The sequence below is a fragment of the Vollenhovia emeryi genome, unplaced genomic scaffold (genome assembly GCF_000949405.1).
Source record: "Vollenhovia emeryi isolate VEMERY1.0 unplaced genomic scaffold, V.emery_V1.0 DF939123.1, whole genome shotgun sequence".
NCBI lineage: Eukaryota > Metazoa > Arthropoda > Insecta > Hymenoptera > Formicidae > Vollenhovia > Vollenhovia emeryi.
Genome location: NW_011967243.1, coordinates 571020 through 592593, shown reverse-complemented (window position 1 = coordinate 592593; position 21574 = coordinate 571020). Strand labels below are relative to the sequence as shown.

The 21574-nt window shown below is 40.7% G+C and overlaps 6 protein-coding genes across 14 annotated transcripts in view; 3 read left to right on the top strand and 3 right to left on the bottom strand.

The window, feature by feature from the left end:
• The first annotated feature begins 8 nt into the window (after positions 1–8).
• LOC105569786 lies at positions 9–3156 on the top strand. The gene is made up of 7 exons (XM_012026516.1): positions 9–260; positions 439–834; positions 878–1202; positions 1589–1851; positions 2019–2309; positions 2396–2623; positions 2993–3156. Exons 1-7 carry the CDS (start codon positions 27–29, stop codon positions 3140–3142), a joined length of 1887 nt encoding a protein of 628 aa, XP_011881906.1. The 5' UTR covers positions 9–26; the 3' UTR covers positions 3143–3156.
• On the bottom strand, positions 3135–10720 carry LOC105569583. Of its 4 annotated transcripts, XR_001009519.1 has the most exons (5): positions 10401–10720; positions 8690–8938; positions 8452–8601; positions 5495–8360; positions 3135–3281 (listed from the first exon to the last, which is right to left on the bottom strand). XR_001009519.1 is itself a non-coding variant. In XM_012026162.1 (4 exons), the coding sequence occupies exons 1-4, from the start codon at positions 10512–10514 to the stop codon at positions 5700–5702; spliced, it is 3174 nt and encodes a 1057-aa protein (XP_011881552.1). In that variant the 5' UTR covers positions 10515–10720; the 3' UTR covers positions 4504–5699. The 4 variants fall into 4 exon arrangements, 3 of the variants coding, with proteins under 3 accessions (XP_011881552.1, XP_011881554.1, XP_011881553.1); XM_012026162.1 differs by lacking the exon at positions 3135–3281 and having other exon boundaries at positions 4504–8360; XM_012026164.1 differs by lacking the exons at positions 3135–3281; positions 10401–10720 and adding an exon at positions 9853–9935 and having other exon boundaries at positions 4504–8360.
• Positions 10721–10885: 165 nt separating this feature from the next.
• On the bottom strand, positions 10886–13984 carry LOC105569578 (perilipin-3-like). 2 transcript variants are annotated; one of them, XM_012026157.1, is made up of 4 exons: positions 13936–13984; positions 13246–13572; positions 12109–12500; positions 10886–11796 (listed from the first exon to the last, which is right to left on the bottom strand). In XM_012026157.1, the coding sequence occupies exons 2-4, from the start codon at positions 13312–13314 to the stop codon at positions 11682–11684; spliced, it is 576 nt and encodes a 191-aa protein (XP_011881547.1). In that variant the 5' UTR covers positions 13315–13572; positions 13936–13984; the 3' UTR covers positions 10886–11681. The 2 variants fall into 2 exon arrangements, with proteins under 2 accessions (XP_011881547.1, XP_011881546.1); XM_012026156.1 differs by lacking the exon at positions 13936–13984 and having other exon boundaries at positions 13246–13867.
• Positions 13985–14028: 44 nt separating this feature from the next.
• On the top strand, positions 14029–18498 carry LOC105569580 (synaptotagmin-5). The gene is made up of 8 exons (XM_012026158.1): positions 14029–14263; positions 14951–15103; positions 15805–15986; positions 16298–16488; positions 16558–16665; positions 16768–16888; positions 16971–17314; positions 17382–18498. Exons 2-8 carry the CDS (start codon positions 14964–14966, stop codon positions 17685–17687), a joined length of 1392 nt encoding a protein of 463 aa, XP_011881548.1. The 5' UTR covers positions 14029–14263; positions 14951–14963; the 3' UTR covers positions 17688–18498.
• On the bottom strand, positions 18485–20178 carry LOC105569581 (60S acidic ribosomal protein P1). The gene is made up of 4 exons (XM_012026159.1): positions 19931–20178; positions 19339–19489; positions 18811–18912; positions 18485–18610 (listed from the first exon to the last, which is right to left on the bottom strand). The coding sequence occupies exons 1-4, from the start codon at positions 20000–20002 to the stop codon at positions 18597–18599; spliced, it is 339 nt and encodes a 112-aa protein (XP_011881549.1). The 5' UTR covers positions 20003–20178; the 3' UTR covers positions 18485–18596.
• Positions 20179–20573: 395 nt separating this feature from the next.
• LOC105569577 (PRKCA-binding protein) overlaps positions 20574–21574 on the top strand; it is a 6058-nt gene continuing 5057 nt past the window's right edge. The window contains exons 1-3 of one of the 5 annotated variants that reach the window (XM_012026151.1): positions 20574–20776; positions 20900–20967; positions 21049–21269. In XM_012026151.1, coding sequence (XP_011881541.1) covers positions 21160–21269 — 110 coding nt within the window. In that variant the 5' untranslated portion in view covers positions 20574–20776; positions 20900–20967; positions 21049–21159. Of the gene's footprint in view, positions 20777–20899; positions 21270–21574 lie in introns of those variants that run through there. The other 4 variants (XM_012026153.1, XM_012026152.1, XM_012026155.1 and 1 more) reach the window with 4 other exon arrangements.

Here is a 21574-nt window from a genome sequence, read left to right as displayed (position 1 = left end):
CTCCTTGTCCCTATTAACCGAGCGGGATGCGACAGGCTCGCGAGATCAAGTATCGGCTTGCGCGAGGACGCGATTCGGGAACGCTCCTCTCGAGACGGGAGAATCTTACCGGAGTATTCGCGGCCAATCTCAAGGTCGGTGAAAGCGCGACAATGAAAACTCTCGCGGCAGCTCGATCGGGAGAAATGAAGAAGGTTAAGGACGAGCTGAGGGCGATGCTCCCGATATTAAAACCTTCAGAAGTGAGAAGGTTGCTTTTTTCTTAAATAAAAGAAATTTTCTCCAAACTTCCCTCAACCGCGGTGAAAATAAAATATTCTTTGAATTTAACAATTAGGAAACTGGCATTTATTTTAAAATTAAAAGCACTGATGTACTGTCAAAATTCTGACATTAGCGGGGTTTTTTGGTTTTAAATGAATGCCAGTATCCTAATTATTAACTGTAAAGAATGTTTTATATTTATTGCGTGTCCTTTACTATACGCTCTTTCGAGGCGCCTCATTACGACGCTTATGCCAGTGTTATCTACATTTTGCCCAGATTACTCTTAATAAACGTGCCATCAAAGTTGTCCTATTTATATCTTCAAACAGATATCGTTTACCGCCTCACGAAGCGATCATCGATGAACTCGAGGAAAGCAATTACGTGGAATCGGTTTGCTATTTGAGAGAATTATTTGAACTCGACGAGGCAACTCGTAGGGCGGCTGGCCCTGAAACCTTGACATGGGAGAAGCCGCGCTTAAAGGACAACAGGGACGCAATGTTGCGTCTGAAGAAAAGCCTGATCGCTGTCGAGCGAGCCAAAAACGCCGGTGGGGGCGAAATATAAGATCTTTAATGTCACGTTTATTCCTTTACTCCTTTAACAGATCTCTCGATCTGTTTCCAACTTTAGATACTGGAACATTTTAATAATGTATTCTATAATTATAGAAATGTCAAGGTTTGTCTATTTATTAAGTATGAGTAAAAGTAGGAATATTACGAAATTTCTGGAGGTAGGAGACTACGTTTCCACAGCCGCAGAATTTCTGAATACAGCACTGCTCTTTCAAGCGATGACCTGGGAATGGTGGTGGGTAGCGGAGCGGCTTTACCGTAGCGCTCTGGAGAACGCTAAGCTGGTAAAGGATGATGATCAGCGGACGAGCACCATCACACACTATCTGTACGGCCGATTTCTATTTGAGCAAAGTTAGTGAAATAGTATATTAAACACGTGCAACAGGCGAATGGGCTTAGCAAGCTGAAACTTGCTACCAATTTTCTGCTCCAAATGACCGCAGTTTTCCTCTCTTCGCATTATGTATCGTTGTCAATACGCAGTTATTTATCGATAAAACTTTTATCAGACATTGAATATTTGAAATTGATCGCAAATTTAACAATGATTATAACATAAATTCAAAGGAATAAGGACTAAAGAGCCGTGACAGGATGTTGAATGTCATCTAAAAATAATTCTTATTTTAAATTTATTACGAAAAACATTACGTCAGCCAGGGTTTGAACTTGGACTTTCCTCTCACCATTTCGACCACCGAGGCATGATTAGAATATAATTAAATTAAAGTATTAAGAAAATTATGTTCGCACAATGCAATCAGTACAGGATACGACGGAGTCGTTATACCATTTAAAACTCGCACGTGAAGTATGTCAGGAGAAATCGTGGAACGCGTCGAAGATGACCGGTCGAAAAGAGGAAACTATCTTTCGAGAATGCAATGTGCTTCTGTACAAAATACTGCTGATGCATGCGCAACAAGTCCGTCCCGATCAACCGGACGTCGCTGTAAAAGCGTGCACCGAAGCTCTCGCACGAGCGACGGATTGTGAGCTATTTTTTATTTAAAAAAACTGGAAGAAATAGAGCAAATAAAGGGATAGTAAAATATTTGTCTACTGAACATCATGTTGTTACGAACGTCACGACTTTGTTAAAATGTTATCCCAGTATTTTAAGAGTTTATGTAAAAAATGGTGCAAATTGCATCTTCACCGCGTTAGCTCATCTTCGTCTCTCAGCCAAACACAGTGGTTTCCTTAAATTATATAACAAAGAGCTGTGCGATATCATCGGTCATCTTCACATCCGCAGCTGGACATTACGAATACATAGCAAACGTTCTGTACGAGCTGGGCATGAGTCAGTTACGATCGGGCGATGTGAAACTCGCCTTTCGGAACTTCTCCAAGTTCCTGGCAATGGTTAAGAGGATCTCGGACCCGGAGGGGATCTGCAACGCGCACATGGCGATGGCACTTGCGTACAAGTTATGTGTAACTTATGTTTTCCCTGCGTCACGGTAGGATATGGAGACGCGAAAATGGAAAGGAAATAAACGAAACGGCAAATAGAAAGAAAATAGATAATAATTTTGTATAGGTTTCGATTTATGTATATTTTACCGCACATGCAGACACGCTTATTACGCGATCTTGAAAAAATTCTTCGCGCGATTCTCACGGCCGATACGTATATGCAGGAATTGGACGACGACGCAAACACGGAAAAGCATCTTCGTCTGTTCGTGGTAAACGCAACCAAGTCTGGACTCACGAAAAAACTCGCACAGGCACACTATTGCACTGGCGAGCATTTTTTGAGCAAGGTACGGCATCACGATTGTAAAACAGAAGCAAGCGGTGCAAAGATTATTGACTAATCTTCTAGGGAAAAAATTATTACGTTAACTTCACTCAATTATTACATTACATAAAAACAGAATCAATAGATGCAAATATAAAAACTATATAATATAAGATTATTAAGATATAATATTATTGAACAAATATAAGGTCATTGTTGAATCTTATAGGAGAAAAGTTACGTTAATTTCTTTCAATTATTACATTGCATAAAATATATCAAACATACAAACGCGTTATATCTCATCCACTGTTTGCGATGTTAATAAAATTAACAAGTCTTCGAATTCATTAACTGTACGCAAGCAAGCATTTAGTAACTTTTCTTTAAGAAAAAACCAGATATTGCAACCTTTCATCTGGAAAAATCCTTCGAGCTGTATAATGAAGTCGGTTTGAACGTCGATGCTGATAAAGCGCGAGCTCTCGCCGGAGTTTCAAAAGGTGGGTTACACGTTTCTTCAAACTATAACGTGCGATAAACTTAAAATGTATTCGTCTTTGTAACAGGACAAAAAACCATTGAGCAATACGTCCATCTTATACGTCAGTGCGGAGCCGCCGATCCAAAAGCAATAACAGCACTTTGTCAGTGGAAAAATTGTAGAAGCGTTTTTTGGACTGAAAAAGAAGAGAAGAAGCTACAGACCGGTACGAGATAACGTTCAACGAATTGAGCAATCAATCAACGAAAATGAAATTAAATCCTAATAGAAGAATTTCGTCTCTTATAATTTTTAAACTTCCCGATTACCACGTTTGATTTACATTGTAATTGTAACTACGTAGGGCTCGCTATTATACGTTTAAACGGAAACACGTTTATACGTATAATTAGCTATCCGTTTATTAGAAACGTTTTTCCGAATACACGTGTTTTTACTTAACAAACGTTTAAACGTTTACTAGGCTCTAATATACGTGTAAACGTTTAAATGTTTGTTAAACGTTTAGTAAACGTTTAAACGTGTAAACGTTTTTCTGGAAGAAAATGTAAACAGATAAACGTTTTACGTTTAAACGTTTATTCGAAAAACGGAATAAAATCCGAGCCCTTTAACTACGTGGTATTATGATTTCAGAAGATTTGGAGAAGCACCTAAACAGAGAGGCGACATTTTAGGCTAGTATTCATAGTTAGATCTTACATTCAAGACTGTCTTAAGATTATTTTTACTCTGTAAGCAATGACATGTTCGAGTGTCTTCAGATAAATTCAAGACAGTCTTGAATATAAAATTTGATTACGATTACCGGCCTTAGTCACAATCTTCATATCAATGCCACCAACGCTGCAAAATTTCATTGAAAAATTCGATTTCACACACTACAGTTAATGTACTTTTTTACTTGAACATCTACACTAAATGTGCCTTCATTTTTGTACTAAATATTATAATGTCTATTATATCAATTCACATTCAAACATCATGTTTTATCAATGTAATGTAACGTTCCATTGTTATGGTAATGTATTAAAAATAATTTAACAAAAATTTAACTTCAATATTAATGATACACGTATTACAAATATTAAGAGAGATATTAGCAATGCTTTTGTAAAGCTAAATGTAATATACTCTTCTTTAAGTATCATGCATGATGATGGGAAGAATAATTAATTTTCATAATAAAGCAAATGCACTTGCGAATAAACTAATAAAAACGGTTTAAGAATTGTGTTACGTTATCTGCTGTTAGTTCTTAGCAGCGTAATATTAACAAGATGTAATTAATATGCATAATTTTCTCCATTATCTCCATTATTCAATCAAAAGATAGATGTTCTACTATAAATATGAAATCCTAGAATACGTATATAGGGAAATTTATTAACTTTAGATTTTATATTGCAATTATGTTACCTTTTATATAATTTACATTAGTATATGTAATTTCTCCCATACATTCCTTAAGTTTATTACATTAGGCTTAAGATTATATTACTCCCCCAAAGACTATTTTACAACATATATATATATGTATATATGTGTATAATTTTTATGAAGTTATATTTAAAAAATTAAATTTTTAAATAACGATACAAATAATGCATCGTACCAGCATGAGAATTTCGAAGATTTAATAAATATTTCCACTGATCATAATATTAATGAATGTCTAACAAGAAAATAATGTATCTTTTTATATTCATAATTATTTCTGCGTCTTCTGCAATTTATTATCAAGGGTCTACGTAATGTATATTTATAGCAATTGAATAATCGACATATTTGCCCCTAAAAATTTATTTACAGTTCCATATTCGAAAACGTTGAAATTTATTTATAATTACTACCTGATAAATCACTTATTTTCTCCACTCAAACCTGAATGAATAGTAATTTACCGTTATACATCATAAACAAAATGCCACACAGATTTCTGATAAATTATTATACAACTGTCTTTATAGTGTTCTTACTTTATATTTCTTCTGTACTTTATGTATATACACATATATAATATATAATATATGTATATATGTGTGTATATATAATATTTATATATTATATATATGTAAGCACACTTAATAATGTTATAAACACAAACTTAGTTTTATATTTTAATTTTATAACGAATTAGTTCTTTCTCTGTTTAATGACACTTTTACAGCACAGCTTCATAGTATTTTGTTCTGTTACATGAAAATCAGTATGGAAGCAAATACTATTATGAAACTTACACATAACTATCTTTAATATTTAACAAACACTATTCTTAAAGTAATATACAGTATAACCAAAATTCTACCAACTGCTTGGCTTGGATATTGCAATCCTTCCAATTTTCTTTATTTGATGAAAAAAATTAAGTTATGAAACTCGAATTACCTTGAAAATTTCAGCATACTGAAGAATAAATTTGCAATAAATTTTTGTCCACCGACTCTAGATATCCAGCAGTTCATATCTTTTCTTTTTAATAAATGGGAACTCCCGTGTAACTGTAAATAGATAGGCATTGCACACAAGACGAAAATGAATTTCTCACAAATATGGGGCAGAATGTACAAATAATTGTTTGCCACAAGTGCAATTAGTTCAATGTAATATCGTTATCATCCATCTCCATGATGCTAATCGGTTCTAAAGACGGCATATCGGCACTCTTGCGTATCTCACGCGATATGTTTTCTAGTGTCTCCAATTCAACCTCGTCCGAGTTCTTCGTATTCTCCTCTCGCTGTTGCACTTCAGCGGCAGCAAGGTTAAATACCTCCTGCAATATTTCGTTCGCTGCATCCGTAGAACTGGTGTCGAAAGTGTAAGTCGAGTTTTCATGCATTTTTTTGTGTTTATTGTTCATTGCATTATCATCGACCAATTTCTCAATCTCCTTTAGCTCTTCCTCTAATCTCCCTTTTTCTCTCGAACTGTCTGTTGGGGCTGTTTCTTCCGTGAATTTCTCATGTTTTATTCTGTCGTTATTTCTGTCGCTGCTTACCGGAACCACTGCGATATCGTCTTCACTGCTGTCTTTCATCTTGTCATACTTTTCGTTATTTGAAAGATCTGGCTTAAAGGTATCTTTTGTACCGTTAAGTTTGTCAACATCTGTAATTATTTCGTCCTCCGTATTTTCTTCATCGAACTTATTTTGTTGTTTTTCCAATCTCAATTCGTTGTCTTCATTTATGATTGTGTCAGCCGAATCACTTAATGTTTCTGTTTGGTCAGCCAACGTAATTTTTTCGACTTTATTCTCCGGCTCTTTTGTATCTTCCTTCGGAAACTCATCCATTATTGATACTTTTGGTTCCCTTTCTATTTCTTCTTCGCGATTATTCTCTAAATTATTCTCATAACTTTCACTATAATCTTTATTATCCTCGACTGTGTCATGAATTGATAAAATTGGTGACTTTCTAATCATTTCACTATCGTGCGGTGTTTCCTCGTGAAAATCTTCCACATCTCCTATTTCATTATTACATTCAGTAATAGTATTTTCTTCTTCTGTAGAAGGAACTTCGTTTTTCATTTCTTCACCTTTATCATCCATATTATGATCTTCTTCTGTAGTGACAGCAGTTTCTTGCGCATCTTCATTTTTATCACTGTCTCTATGTACCGATGTCTCAACCTTGTCCTCCGTTGTATCTTCAACCTGTCTGTCTCCACCATCCTCCGTATCTAATGTTACCGTTTCGTCCGGAATAACTGTCGATTTTTCGCATTGTTCAGATTCTTTTGTTTTAACATTTTCATCGTTTGTAGATTCTTCTTCTACGTGCGACTTACTCTTTACTGTATCCGGTTTGTCGCTTACGTTGACATCTTCACTTATTTCTGTCTCCACCGTTTTCTTTACCTTTTCTCTAGTGGAAAAGATCTCTTCATTAATGTCTTCATCGGTGTCATCCTCGACATTGATAGCAATTTCCTCCGATGGATCGTCGGTATGCTTATCAGTGGATGCAGTTCTATTGGAACGCGACTCTTCTTCGGAAAATTTGTCATCTTGTAACTCGACTTCCATTTCCTGCTTCCCCTTAACGCTCGAAAGGGGTAACTTTTCCAGTTTTAACGCAGCTTGCTTGAAATGCGTCAATCTGTGCTTCGCATTGGACAACTTGGTATCAAATGTTTTGTCGCACTTGTCGCAAGCGTACTCTGTTTTAATTTCCGAATGTACTCGGGGTTTCGGGCTTTTAAATTCCGTTGATGATGGAATTTCTACACTAGATATAGAAGATGAGCTTGTTCTACTACGAGTGCTTCTATTATTTCCTTTTTTTGTAGATACAGACGACAAACTTGTTGCACCTTTCGCCTTGCTTCTTGGACTGTCTTCATTGGACGTCTCGTCGGTGGATTCTGAACGTGCGTTTAATCCTACCCCTCCAAGTATGAACTTCAGTTTCTTTCTATTTGTTCTAGTTACACGGTCATTCAAATTATCTCTATGATTCTTCCTTAGCTCCAGAGACTCATCAGAATCTGAACTTCTATTACTGATCTTTCTTTTACGTCCTCGTCTTGACATCAAACGACTACTTGACTGTTGTTTTGCAACGATTGACACTTCCGTCGATTTCATTTCGTTCGTATTTGTGTGGTCCTTACTTAATTTTGTCACTTTCGATGGTGTGCGCTCGACATCGTCTATAGATCTCATTGTGCTGAAATGTCGCTTTCTTCCTCGTCTTGCTTTACCGTTAACAATAGAATTTCTCGTCTTGTACGAGACATTCAAAGGACTACTTTCAGCATATCTTGTTTCTTCCTGTAAACTGTTGCACGACATATCGTTGTTCTCCTTTTTCTCCATCTCTTTGTGCGTCTTCTTTTTCCTGTACGGTTCTTGGTTCAGCACGTCAGTTAAGAAAACTGCGCACAATTTCGTTTCTGCCAAAGTGGATCGTATCTGACGGGTACGACGTGTTTTATCAGTACCTGGATCTATTGTTATCCAACAATTCTTGCACACCGTTAGACCTGTACGATAAATTCGGTACATGTCGATACCGCCTGCAACTGTCTTACAACACCTGTCGCAATTTCTGGCATTTGACTTGTTTTGCAATTTAACCTGTGCATTGTTCCGCACCTTACGTCCGCCCTTAGCATGTCGTTTACGACGCGGCATGATATCTTCGTTTTCGCTATCGCTATCGCTAGAATTTACTGAACCATAAAATGTAATATCTGGAAATGTGGTAATAGTTGTTTTGCGATTTACAACATCTGTGTGTACCTGCAATGAAAAAAAAACGCAATTATATAATACAAATGTCATTGGAGAAACAAGAGGAAAGCTAACTGTATAATTTGGTAAAGTTTAGTACTTTTGGAAAATTTGAATAGTTTATCTCTTCATTGATTAGCGCCTTTAAATTGGTGATTGTTTCCTGATAAATCCTTTTTAGATCGTACAATACGTCCAAGTTATATCGACACGTTAGGCATATCAGTTTTGAACTGCTGTTCTTGAAGACCTGCAAAAACAAGACACCTTGAATCTCGGCAGCCCTACGTTATTTACCTTGCGACAGAAATGAAAACACTCAGAAAGAAAACACTTACGTCGTCATTGAAGATACTGCGGATTTTCCGTAGAGGATTAAATATCACGTTTTTGTCCTTGGTAAGATCGAAGATACGATCACTGTCCACTAACTCGTAGCATAGAAAGCAACATGGCATCGGCGTTCTCGCTGGTGGCCTCAACACCTCGTGGGCTTTCTTATGTTTTTGTACAAATTTAGCGCACTGATCTAACTCATACGCGCACTTGTAACATATCTTGCTCGACAGATCGATACATTTGCTAATCTAAGACAAGAGAACAGATTACAGCATTGAGAGTTATTACTTTGAAATTATTTTATCTCATTATGCTTAATCCTAATCATCTTTCTTTCGTGATGAATTAAAGGGGGAAGAGATGGATTGCGATACACACAAACGATTTTTGTTAAAAAATTAAATGACACGTCGATATAATACAGACCGCGAAAATGTAACACACAAATGTCCAGTTTTATGCAAATTATCTAATATCCGATCCGAGCGGATTCCTTCCTAATTTCAAACACTCGACACTGTATACGAACGTATACAACAACAACAAAAGCCGAAACTTCGACGCAAGAGACCGAGTAAATATTCCCAATCATTCATTGTAAATATATATATATATATATAATTTTTTGGTGTGTATACACGCACGTACACAGGCATGCATACGTACGTATTGCAAAATGTCGGTAAAACGAGACACGAGATGGACGCGAAATCAACACGAGGCGGACACGACCATAGACATAGTATATATAGACTGCGCGTTCCCTACTTTACTCGCGTGAAAACACGCGCCAACTTTAGAAAGAGATAGCTGGCGTGGGACCGTACCTTTATCTTTGTCGAAATGAAGTAGTGGGGATAAACAAAAGAGTAGAGGAACGATAGATAGACAGAGAAAGAGCTACGGCGTAAGGCATATGTCTCTTTCTCAGGTGTGCAATCAGCAGCCACAATGCGCAGTCTATATGTACATATGTCTATGGACACGACGCGGTCACTTCTCGTTTTCGTTGCGGAGAAAATTGCTCGTTCGCGCGAAAAAAAAACAACCGAGACCGAACGCGATTCACGCGGCTCGTCGCACGATCGCACACGCACACGCGATCTCCCTCGCGGCAACCCGGACCTCGGAGCTATTTATCACGCGGCGCAGTAACATTTACACATGTCCGAGTTCTCCTCTCGCTCCCGCCCCCTCCTGTTATCCTACGCAAGTTACGGCTCCCTGGCACAGATGACGCGGGGCGTCACGTTTCCCGCCGCGCGTCGCGCAGCTTGATGTCAGGTTGATGCGCTAAATTACCTTCCTCTCCCGCCCGATTTGCTACCGCGAGGCGAGACACGGGGGACGGCGTCGCCGATCCGGTCTCCCGGCTGACGAGTCCCCCTCCCCCCGCCCCGCCCCGGCGCGAACCTAACCTAAAACCTACAAATAAGCGCGATTCCAACCTAGACCGAGCGGCGATCGCTCGATCCTGAGACGCGACTTGACGTTTAGCACTCGAGCGTTCGCGCCCCTCCGACAATTTACGTAGATCTATCCATGTTTTTCTACCGCATCCTCCCTCTCAGCCCCCGCTCGAATGCGGAGCGACACTGTCAAAGCGAGAAGCGAATGGCTCTACGGGCACGGAGCTCCGGAGGGGAGGTTCGCTCGCAAGTACGCGCCAACCCCCTTCGGAGAAGGGACTCCGCGCGCCGTCGTTCGTACCTTGATGGACAGGCACGTCTCGATTTGATCGGCGAACGTGCTCTCGTTGTCCGCAGTGACGTCCAGAAAGACACCCTCGTTGCTGGCGCACACGAAGCAGAAGTGATGAGACATAACGACGCGCAGGGGAGGCTGACGTAGTCAGAGTAGCATTACCTCGCGGTAGGCTTAAACGCTCACCAGCCCAGCGACGCCCGTCAGTCCTCGTGCCCTTGCGTAAAACGACGCGTAAAAAGAGTTTGGAGTCGCGCGAAGAATTGGCGGTAACACTAGAGCTCGCACACAATATGGCGGAACCTTGGCACCATTCGATACGATATAGTCGATACCAGTCGATACTCTCGAACTCGCGCGTTCGCTTTTCTTTCGATTTTTCCCTGCCGACTCTTGCCTCGCTGTACATTAACAAATCAAAACGCTTAAAAAATGTGTCGACAACGTACGCTTGTGCAATGTATAATATACAATTTATCAACTTGTACAAATTTTTTAAACGTGTTTATTGGCTACAAATTAGAATGTTCGTAGACGCAGGGAGCACTGGGGAGCACATTCTAAATTAGAGACTTCAGGGTACTGTTGCATGTGTCGTACGACATATCTTTTAAGCGGGTCGATTGGAATCTATCGCGAGCGAAAGGCGATTAGTCGTTGACCCGTGCGAACGACGAGTCTGAAATCGATGACGATACATCTCGTGATTTGCAACGCGCGGAGCGATACATCGATATCTATTCGGCGCGAATTCTTTGAATTTGAGCTCGAGGTTACGTGGCACCGACATTGAATCGCGCGACGCTATGCTCTGCAGTCGTAAGTCATATCTGACGAAAGGAGATGTAAAAACGAAAACGAAATTTATTATTTGAGTAACAACGTAAAACAGCCTATCGTATAAAGATATCCCGCAGTCGAACGTTAACCAGACATTCATTTTACGGCGGCTTTCGCGTTTAATGTCACTTGTCATCGAGTGTCACTTATCAACGAGACGATTGCGTTATCACGCATTGCTCGATCAACCATGTTTTTACATCGCAATGCTTTGCGGCTAAAAGTCGCTTTAGACGACTTGCAATTCGCGCTTGACTTGAGGATAGAATTCAATTTGTAGGAAATAGAATCCCGTCCTGAACTACGGCACGAGTTACTCGTCCAAAACGGATTCGAGACTCGTGTTGGCGTGAATAAACTCGCGGTGCGGAATTGTGGTTTGAAACATCACGGTGTACTCCACGACGAAAGCCCGAGCGCTTTCATCATCCCTCGTATTTTCACCATTCAGCTGGACACTTTCCGAATTCCCTGTGCGGCCTCGTTCGACAAGTCCTCTATCCGGTCTTTCGGCCCGCCAAAGAGAAGCCTGAGGGTTTCTAACGCCGACGTGAATATGTTCCTACAATGCAAAACAAGCAAGTGAAAAGATTGTCTCTTATATCGTGTCTGGGGCAAATGCTTGCTTCGAAGCGTTCTCCCTCTCCTTTTCTCTTCGTTAAAAGGAAGAGTTACATTTCGAAGCATTTGCAGCATCAAGTGGACCGCAGCCCTATACGGAGAGATGAATTTTAACGAAGTGAATTTTAAGAGAGAATTCTCTCTGTGTAGAGTATCTAAACAAATGGACTATTACTAAAATAGTGATCGATCACAGCGTAAACATTGTTATATACATAAATTTTTATATAGAACTCGACGGCTGGGCAATCACCTGACACTGTCCTTGACGTTCACGTAGATCTCGCCGGGTGGCAGCTTCACGGAGGGCATCTTCTCTTCCACAAAGACCAGCCCGGCCCACAGCGCGTCGTCGAGGATCTTGAGCGGCATTTCCAGGAAGCCGGCGACCCTGCCGGTGACTGGGCTGGCAAATTCCAGGCTCGCCCGCACCCCGTCCTCCGCGTGGTCCAGAATCGTCGTGACCGACTCGTGGGAGCCCCGTGCGGCCGCGTACGCGCCGCAGAACGCCGATGTCATCGTGGCGAACACCGGCAGACCCAGCAGGCGACGCGTGCCCGCGAAGCCGCGCGCGTCCGCGTAGCCGGCGTTCGCGGCCGCGTCCGTTGCGGTGGGATCACGCGTGCCGCACATGACACTCAATTGCTGCGGAATAAACAGTGAATGAAAGCGATATGTGTTGCACACTGTTACGCACTGCGGATTTCGATGTGATAGAATTAAGATAAAATTTGTTCGCCAGACAATGTTTTATGCTCTAAGGCTATGAAAGTAACAATTTTACCGTACGACTATTAACAAAAGATGAATATTTTATAAAACATTGTTTTCAAAGTACAAAACAGCTATTCTGCTAAGGCCCTCGATCGCCGAGTAAGTTAATAGGACTTGGACCGAAGTCACTTTATATCACGTGCAAACCCGAGCCGGAAATAGCCGTAGCAACTCATCGTTAGTCTCGCGGTTCTCGCAATCGGTTCAAACATCGGACCTTAATATCCGCGGTGTACCTTGCTCGCGTAAAACTATTCTTTTACATTATTTTACAGTAACGGCTTTTACAGGAAACGCTACAGATTACGCCATCGTATATAGGATTTCTGTGACGTCAGCGTGGAAAATGTCAACTCGCGGTCGTGGGGGTTGCGTGTTCGACTTGGTACCGCTTGGCCTTCGCGGATTTCATGAGACCGCGGATGAATCGCAGGGAATTGTCCGTCCGCAAAGGACTCTCTGCTGCGATACGCATCAAACGTCGGAGGCAAACGGGTCGCGGATGACGGCAGCGAGTCCGCGAATCGATAACGAGGGCTGGCACGACGATTGTTAAATGGACACCACCATCGAACGGCGAACGGCGAGCCGGGCGACAGCTATTTATTATACGCACGTGATACGCGATGCGTACGATAGCCGAGGGTCTTTCGCTGGTCTCGCGCGGCATCTCGGAAGCCGTCATCTCGGAACCGGCCGGACACCCTGAGCTCGACGCGGCTCACCACGACGTAGGATGACACAGCCGAGGGAGAGGGATGCGCGAGGCTCGCGCCTGCGTCCGGGACTCCTAAATTTAGCCCCCGTCGTCGGCGTCGGCGTCCCTCGTTACTTTCGCGTCTCGAAGACTAGAACGCCCTATACAGCCGTTTATATCAGTGCTGGACTTAAGCTTGCGCGCTCCTGCCTTGGCACAACGCGACATCTTTCTTCTCCATCTTCCCTGTATCGAGCATAAAATAAATATAAGAACCGTTCATAAACAAAGGGGATGAATTGCTGTGATTGACAAAGTACTTAAAGTTTTTAAGAAAGTAATTAATAATCAAAATTGCATCAAAGAGTATTATAATTTTGTGTCCATCGGTGGAAATTTGTACGTGGTTTACTTGGTTTTTTTTTAGCCAGACCCTCTGTTACATAGAATTTGGATTGCAAATTGTTGCACGAAGACCAGGTCTTAAGTAAAGTCTTTAGCGTTTCCAAGCGTGAACCGCGCTCAATTTGCAACCCCTCGCGGCGCAAGCGCGAGCGAGAGGATCTCTTCGAAATATCTTGCAAATCGCACTCCGAGAGTGCTCTTCACCTTTGGCGATTCAAGGTCGCTCGATGATCCTTCACCGCCGTTAACAGAGATGAGCATCTGCGTGGCGGCGCGTGCGCGCACGGACGCGCTCCTGCGAGGGTGAGTCTACGGGGTGGAAAGTGTATACGCAAGTACGCCGCGAGCACAGTCGCGGGGGCATGATTTTAATATGCCCATTGACAAGATTGTCCATCGGATCCGATCGTCCTCGCCGTGACTCGTTCTCCTACGGAGGGACAGCTAAGGAGCAGCGCTCGTCGCAGCCGTCGCATCGCGTTCCCAGCTAAGCGAGAATGTACATAATGTAACCGCCGCACGGATGACAGGGGTGAGTATTTTACCACACATTTTGCCGTATGTCCGACCGACGACGCGGCATCTCGTGCCTCATTTCCGGAAGAGCGCATTATATTCTAAAGAGAACGCCCTGGCGTTCGAGCATAACGACGCCTGCGGTCGATTCATTTCCGCAGATCCAATCGCACCATCTGGAATGAACGAGGATGACGTAGCAATTAATTTTCCTTTCTCAATTTATAGTATATTTGTACTTAAATGAACACGCGTGCGCGCACAGAGAGAGAAAGAAAGAATAGCATATGTATGTGCATGCACTGAAAGTAAATTCTACCTATATACGAGATATGTAAAATAGACTTGGAATTAACTTTAAGACCGATTTTTAATTAACTCAATCAGCGATCAAGCGAATTAACTTGTCGAGTAATATTATTTTGTTAACGTGGATAGAATCATTTCATATCTTTTCCTATTCAACGTGCAAAGAAGGATTAAACTTGATACAATGCAATTACGAATTCTGCTTTAAGCAACTCTACCGACGGGATCGCTAATTAAATTAAATCGGAATTTGTTCGAAGTCGAATCCCATGTCGGGGGTTGGCATGTGCAACCGAGTGAAATTGGATAACAGCTGTTTAACAGTCACGGGCGCCAGGGCTTGGCGAATCGCTCGTCGACGAAAAATCAAGTTTGACCGTAATGTCGAATGCAGGTTCGCAATTAAGATGGACGTTCACGGTGCCGGGGTAGTCGCGATTCTGGGCACGGTTGGAGCCGCTACCGGGGCAATCTCAGCGGTGATCGTCTACACCATTTGCGCGCGTCGCCGACGATTGCTTACTTCGGTCGGAGGGCCGCTCAACTGGCACGTATTTCCTCATGTTCTCCTTCCTAAAATATAATGTATATTTTTGGTTTCGATAAGTTTGTAGATAGTTGCGACTAGTCTCTAAAACTCTATTCTAAAATCCAACGCGGCGACGCTCAATGCCTAAAAATATAATTTATTGCTGAAATAATAACAATAAAACTTAGTAGATTCAATTGAGACCGATATGAACATGCAAATATGCAATATCATAATTATATTTCTATTCATCTCCAATATCTTCCATTTGAATCCATTAGAACTACAATAGTATCGACCTTTGCCCAAGTAATTTCCTACGTAAATTTACGTTCAGCCACTGGCTGGAGAGGACCTGGAGAGAGGCCGCAATTAGCTCTAATAAGGTTTAAGTGGAAGATATTATTGTGATACTGCACACAAACATCTGCACTTTCTGACTCATATTGGCCTTAATTTGATTTACCAGTTTTCTGTAGACGAACCCTAATTATCATTTATTTTATTTTTGTTTTAATAAAATTCAATACTTATTTATAGTTTATATATACAAAAATTCATGGTTTCCAGTGCTTTGATAACTGCGTATTAATATGTTGTAAATTTTGTCTAGCATTAATAACAGTATGCAACGTACTTAGATATGTTTACGATAATAATTGTAACAACATACTTGGACAGATTCCACTGTGTCAAAAAATAAATTCTGTCTCTTTCAGGTTTGAGAAGGATTTATTGGACAGAGCCGAAGAAGCAGCCAAGTCATCGAAAGATGTTTTAGTCGGCGTCGCGCTTTCTCGGGATAATAAAATTATCAGACGTAGCGACAGTCATTCGAGTGATGACGAGTGGCAGTCTGATCATGTATTCGATAGCATTGCCAGTGACTCACCTAGAAGAGGTAGATACATGCGTGTTTAAAAAATTCTAATAAGGAATAATGTTGAAAACAATAAATCGATGCATATTAGGAGAAAAAGTTAATTTTAAAAATTGAAACACATTCGCACGAAGAAATTACGTTCGTATAACGTGATACAAAACGTAATAACACCTGATAATCAGAAACTATGTTTTTCTATAAAGTTTAGAGAACACTTTTTGTGGTGACGTACATAAATCTTTCCGAGGACATTTTTCTTAAAGTCAGAATATTTCAAGTCAACTTTATGGAATCGCATTGAAATGCCTTTTGTAATACGTGTCTTTCAGTTATACAGCATCTCTCCGAATCAGATGACATCTCTCCATCCCCAATGAGTCCTCTTGCGCCGCCGATTCCGGAAGGCACAGTGATCGCATCGGAGAAGCGCATGATAATCGTCAGACCACCGCCGCGAAGCATAGACGGATCTTACTCCAGATTGAATAGCCTCGAGATCGAGTCATCTCCACGGCACAAGGTATACATATTATACAGTTTCCTTGCGTTTTCAATTCAATAATTGCATTATTGTATTTATCTATCGTAGCTCTCGTCTTCCTCTTCGACTTCTTCGTCTGACGAAATCAGAGGTGAATTAAAGTTGGGTTTGATGTACGATGCCAACGCTGGAATACTTACAGTAAAACTTATCGAGGTATTGTATATCATGTATCTATTGCCGATGACATATTAATCGGAATAATCTCTCTTTAATTAATAATATATTAATTAATTTCTCCTTGTGCATTTGAAACAGGCACACGATCTTCGCGCCCGAGAATTGAGCGGCATCGCAGATCCTTACGCCAAGATACGTTTGTTACCTGATCGTAATAACGTATGGCAAACTACAATACACAGACGTACTTTGAATCCTGGTAAATATATTTTTTCATTATTTTCACGGAATTATCGATTCTCTTTAAAGCGTCAAAACTTTAATCTAAATTTTTTCCTCAGTTTTCGACGAAGACTTCGTTTTTGAAGTAACGCCTGCATCATCACTGACCGGAAGAACGTTAGAAATTCTGCTCTACGACTTTGATGCATTTACGAGACATCGTGGTTTAGGCTACGTACAGCTTCCTCTTTCTTCCGTGCCGGATCTCGATTCAAACTTGATCACTATGGTAAAACCAATTCTGCGATATGGGGCGGAGGGTGGATTTAAAGCGCCGCCTCTGGGTGAACTGATGGTCTCTATCTCCTACCAGTTGTCTATAGAGAAACTGACAGTTATTATTGTCAGGGCGAGAAATTTACCCATTCTCGACGATCCCGCAAACGCTAATCCGTATGTGAAGGTACGTACACATCGACGTGTTTTCCTTCTTACTCAAAGTTTCTTACTTAAAACACAAAATCGTTTAGGTATCACTCATGCAGGACGGTAAGAGTCTTAAGAAGAAGAAATCGAGTATACAACGCGAGGCTACCAGTCCCGTGTGGAACGACATTCTTACTTTTGATATCAGTAGCGACGTATTACCGAAGTGTGTCTTACAATTCTCTGTGCTACGAGCGAATGGCGATCTCTTGGCCAAGTGCCAAGTGTCCGGCTCGTGTCAAAGAGAATTGTTTCAGCGTGTATTATCCGGGAAAGGTGCTTCGGCACAATGGCTGCCGTTGTCAGAACCAGAAGCGCAACATGATGATAACGGCGAATCAAAAAATTGAAACCATCGCTGTTAAAAAAAAGGGGGGGGAAAACATATACGTATGCAAGATGGTCGCTGAAGTATTGAAATATTTTATCTCTTGAACTAAGTACTTTAGCAAGAAATGTTTTAGATTGGTAAATCGTTTGGTTTTCAACAGAGCAAAGTGACTATCTTAATTTGATCTTGCACCCTCAAAGTCATATCAAGATTGACAATTTACAACTCTTCGCAACCATATACACCAACCGGTTGGGAATAAAATAACGACACATCATCGACCAATCGTCTTATACGATGCAAAGGCACGAATATGTAATCAAATGAAATTATTATATGGCAAATTGTAATAATTATTCAAGTTAGATTCTATATAGCGGAGTGCACAGAGAAGCTACTTTGTTGAATAAGACGGTCTACTGAAAATAAATCCGCCGATGAAAGCAGGTTCTTTTAACGACGAAACAATTGTTATTAAATGCTACGTAAGAGATCGACTGAATTTACTAGCGCATATTATCGATCAGCACATAAATTACCGAGGATAAAATATAACGCTAGAATTGTAGCTCACTCCGTTGAACATACACGGTACAAAAAAAAAAGAACAGAATTCTATATATATATGTATGTATAACTATAGAGAGAACAGAAATAGGAAATATATTTTCTTCTCGCAACAGAGTTCATTAAACATGTTTTACACATGTTTCACCGATATTCTCATATATATATATATATTTCATATATAATAAGAGAAAGTAAAACCCTTATTGTTTGCGATCGCTTTTCTATGGTTGGAAAGAAGTATACACGTTTCTTAATGAAAATGTTTCATTGTTTATATTGTGTGTATTGTTATATTGTTATATTGTGTACAATATAACAGTACATACATACAAAGAACGGACCAACGCGATCCCTGAGCCTAGTCGAATAGACCTGTAACCAAATAGTGCATTGCGATTAAGACAGAATAAGTTACATCCATTGAATAAAATGATTGCTTTATTGAATTTTTATTCTTAAGAAATGGTCATTGAATGCTCTGTAGCTATATTAATCATTGAATATTTGTTCTTACGCTGTTCTTCAGTTATCTTTTTGTGATTGAAATATTATAAATTTGATGTATAACTCACCGAAACCCATGTCGTCGTCTGATTCTTCCTCTGGTTCTTCCTTCTTCTTTTCTTCTTTGGCTGGCGCAGCTTCTGCGCTAGCAGGTGCAGCAACGGCTGGAGCTTCAAAAGAGCAAAATAAAATATTTTTTACAGAATTCACACACTCAAAGACCTATTAGCCACTTTTAGAGGCACATTTATTGATAAAAAGAGGATTTAAAATACAGGCCAAAGCGGCATTTGAGTAAAATTTACAATTTTTCTATATTTTGTCATGTCGTTAACAAAACTTTAAGATTGTATCTTCATTGATATAATCAAACAGTTTGTTTACAATTTCTTTCACCTCTTTTGCTGACCGGGCTAGCCATTTGAGTCTAGATCGGTGGATGAAGAGGATAAAACAAACATTTGCAAGCAAACATGAACAACGTCCCTCCAAATTTACTTCAGATAAATGTAGTACAGTTGTAGAGGAAAGTCCTCTACTATGAGATTGTACTTATAATTAGAGCTTGCAAATAGCTTGTCAATATAAACACGTACCTGCTCCTACAGGTGCCGCTCCGACACCAGATCCAATGTTGGTAATTAACTCCTTAACATTTATGCCTTCCAAGGCTTTAGCGAAAAGTCCAGGCCAATACGATTCAACGTTTACGTTCGCCGCTTTTAAAATCGTCTGTATTTTCTCACCCTGTAAAATAGAAATACAATAACTCCAGATGATACGTCGCACTTACTTTTCGCTCTGCTTAAACTCAGTTTGCAGATTCCGTCATTTGACAAAATCCAACAATTTGGCTGAAACTTACACTTCTTACAGTGACCGAATCGAACAAAATGCACCAGTACATATAAAATGCAATGAAACATTGTTTTCAAAGGGGCCGACATAGAGTGGACCTACCAGTTATACTATGCTATCATAAACGAACACGTGTGTACAACCAAAAACCTGAGAGGTTAAGTTACAATGCTTTGAATGGAAAATTGTCTTTAAAAAGGGAAAGACAACATGAATAATGCTATTGCGATATTTAATAAACAGACGTGAGTAACGAGACGCACGCGGCGAGACCGGAACCACAGAATGGCGAAAATATATAAAGTTAACACGAGCGGCGTCGGTACTTACGGTTACGGCGATGTCATCGTCGACGAGTATCAGTGCGGAGTAAACGCATGCGAGCTCGGCCTCGGACGTCATTTTTTCTGATTAGATCCTGGCGATCGAGAGACGGATGGAACTTAGAAATCGGTGTAAGTCGTCGATACGACCTTAGCTCCGCGAGAGAGAACAAACACCGAAGTTCGCAACTTGCCGGAAAAGAAAAGGAACCCTCGACGGCCGGATGTCACGTGATACGATCGCGCGGTTAAAACGGGGGGCATGCGCGATAAGCGCCGCGCGTGCCAACGCGAGAAACAATACTTGCGTTCCAGTGGACCGACCAATCGGGGGCGGGTCCTGCGATGAATTGGCCAATTGAATATTAGTAAAGCCGCATCTACATAGAACGTGCGCACTGAGTGCACACGGTGCACACTAAGGCTCGTTTACAGCCAATTTTTATATTAAAGAATCGTATTACATATTTCTTGACATGACTCGCAGCCGGTAAAATGTTCTGTGTAGCATCCATACGGATTGTTTTTAGCTAAATACTCTTTGAGCATGTATTTAAGCAAAGTTAAATGTAAACATTGACTGTAAACTGGCCTTAGTGTGCACTCGGTGCGCACTAGAGTGCAAGCAATCGAATTCGCTGTCATTTCAGTGTCGTTCCCACTCCGTATCCGTACACGTCGAGAGAGCACGAGTCTTGATTGACGTGCACGATGACACTTCTGTGTAGAGCATAGTTTGTCAATATATCATGTTTCATCGGTTCATTAGTTTAGAAGCTAACTTTGGTTTTTAATTAAGTGTGGAAACGTGCGAGGGGCGTGTCAACTTGTCACTGATGCAATAACTCGCAATGTAATAATTTTTGCAGGCAACATTCTATTCCTATCGTTAATAATTTACCTCTGTATTAAATAAATTAGACATTGCAGTGAGAGAAGCGACACTGGATGTAAATAACGATCATTAATATTACAGATATTAACAAGCATGACTGGCCTGGGGATAGACTTTGAGGACGATTTCTTCTTCGAGGAGGATAAAATGTTGGTTACGTAAAGAATTGTGGATCTTGATTTTTCATTAGTCAAAGTCTCTTGTACTACGTTCGTTGTGCTACATTGCAGCCTTAATGTGCTTTCTTTTGGTCGTAAAATGCATGCCTGATTGCCGCGGTGCGGTGGGAAAAGTCTAGCGACTCGGGCTATTCCGGCTATTCGACACTCGCAAGTACTAGCATGCTTCAGTGTTCGAACGAATCGACTTTGGCCGAAGCTCCTTCCGCTCTGACCACCGTACCATCGGCTAGCATGGAGCTGCACCAACTGGCTATGATGGAAGATCGCATGTACGCACTCTTCTTATGTCATATTGATTTCTGATATAGACTTTTATACTTGGACTGCTAACTCCTCAAAATCTACAAATGTGGCGCATATGTCATGAATCCCGTATAGGGAAAACTCAAGAAGAAAAAGCATACGTTGTGAGAGGTCCCGATAATCGCACCATCTGTGCATGCGTTCCATCTTGACTTTACGCCATGCACGCACAATATTCTGGGTTCGGATTTTACGTTAGTTTAGCCAAGGAGTTAGTAGTCTAGGTATAGTAGTCGGTGTTTCTGATACTGCTGTGCGCTTCATATGTATA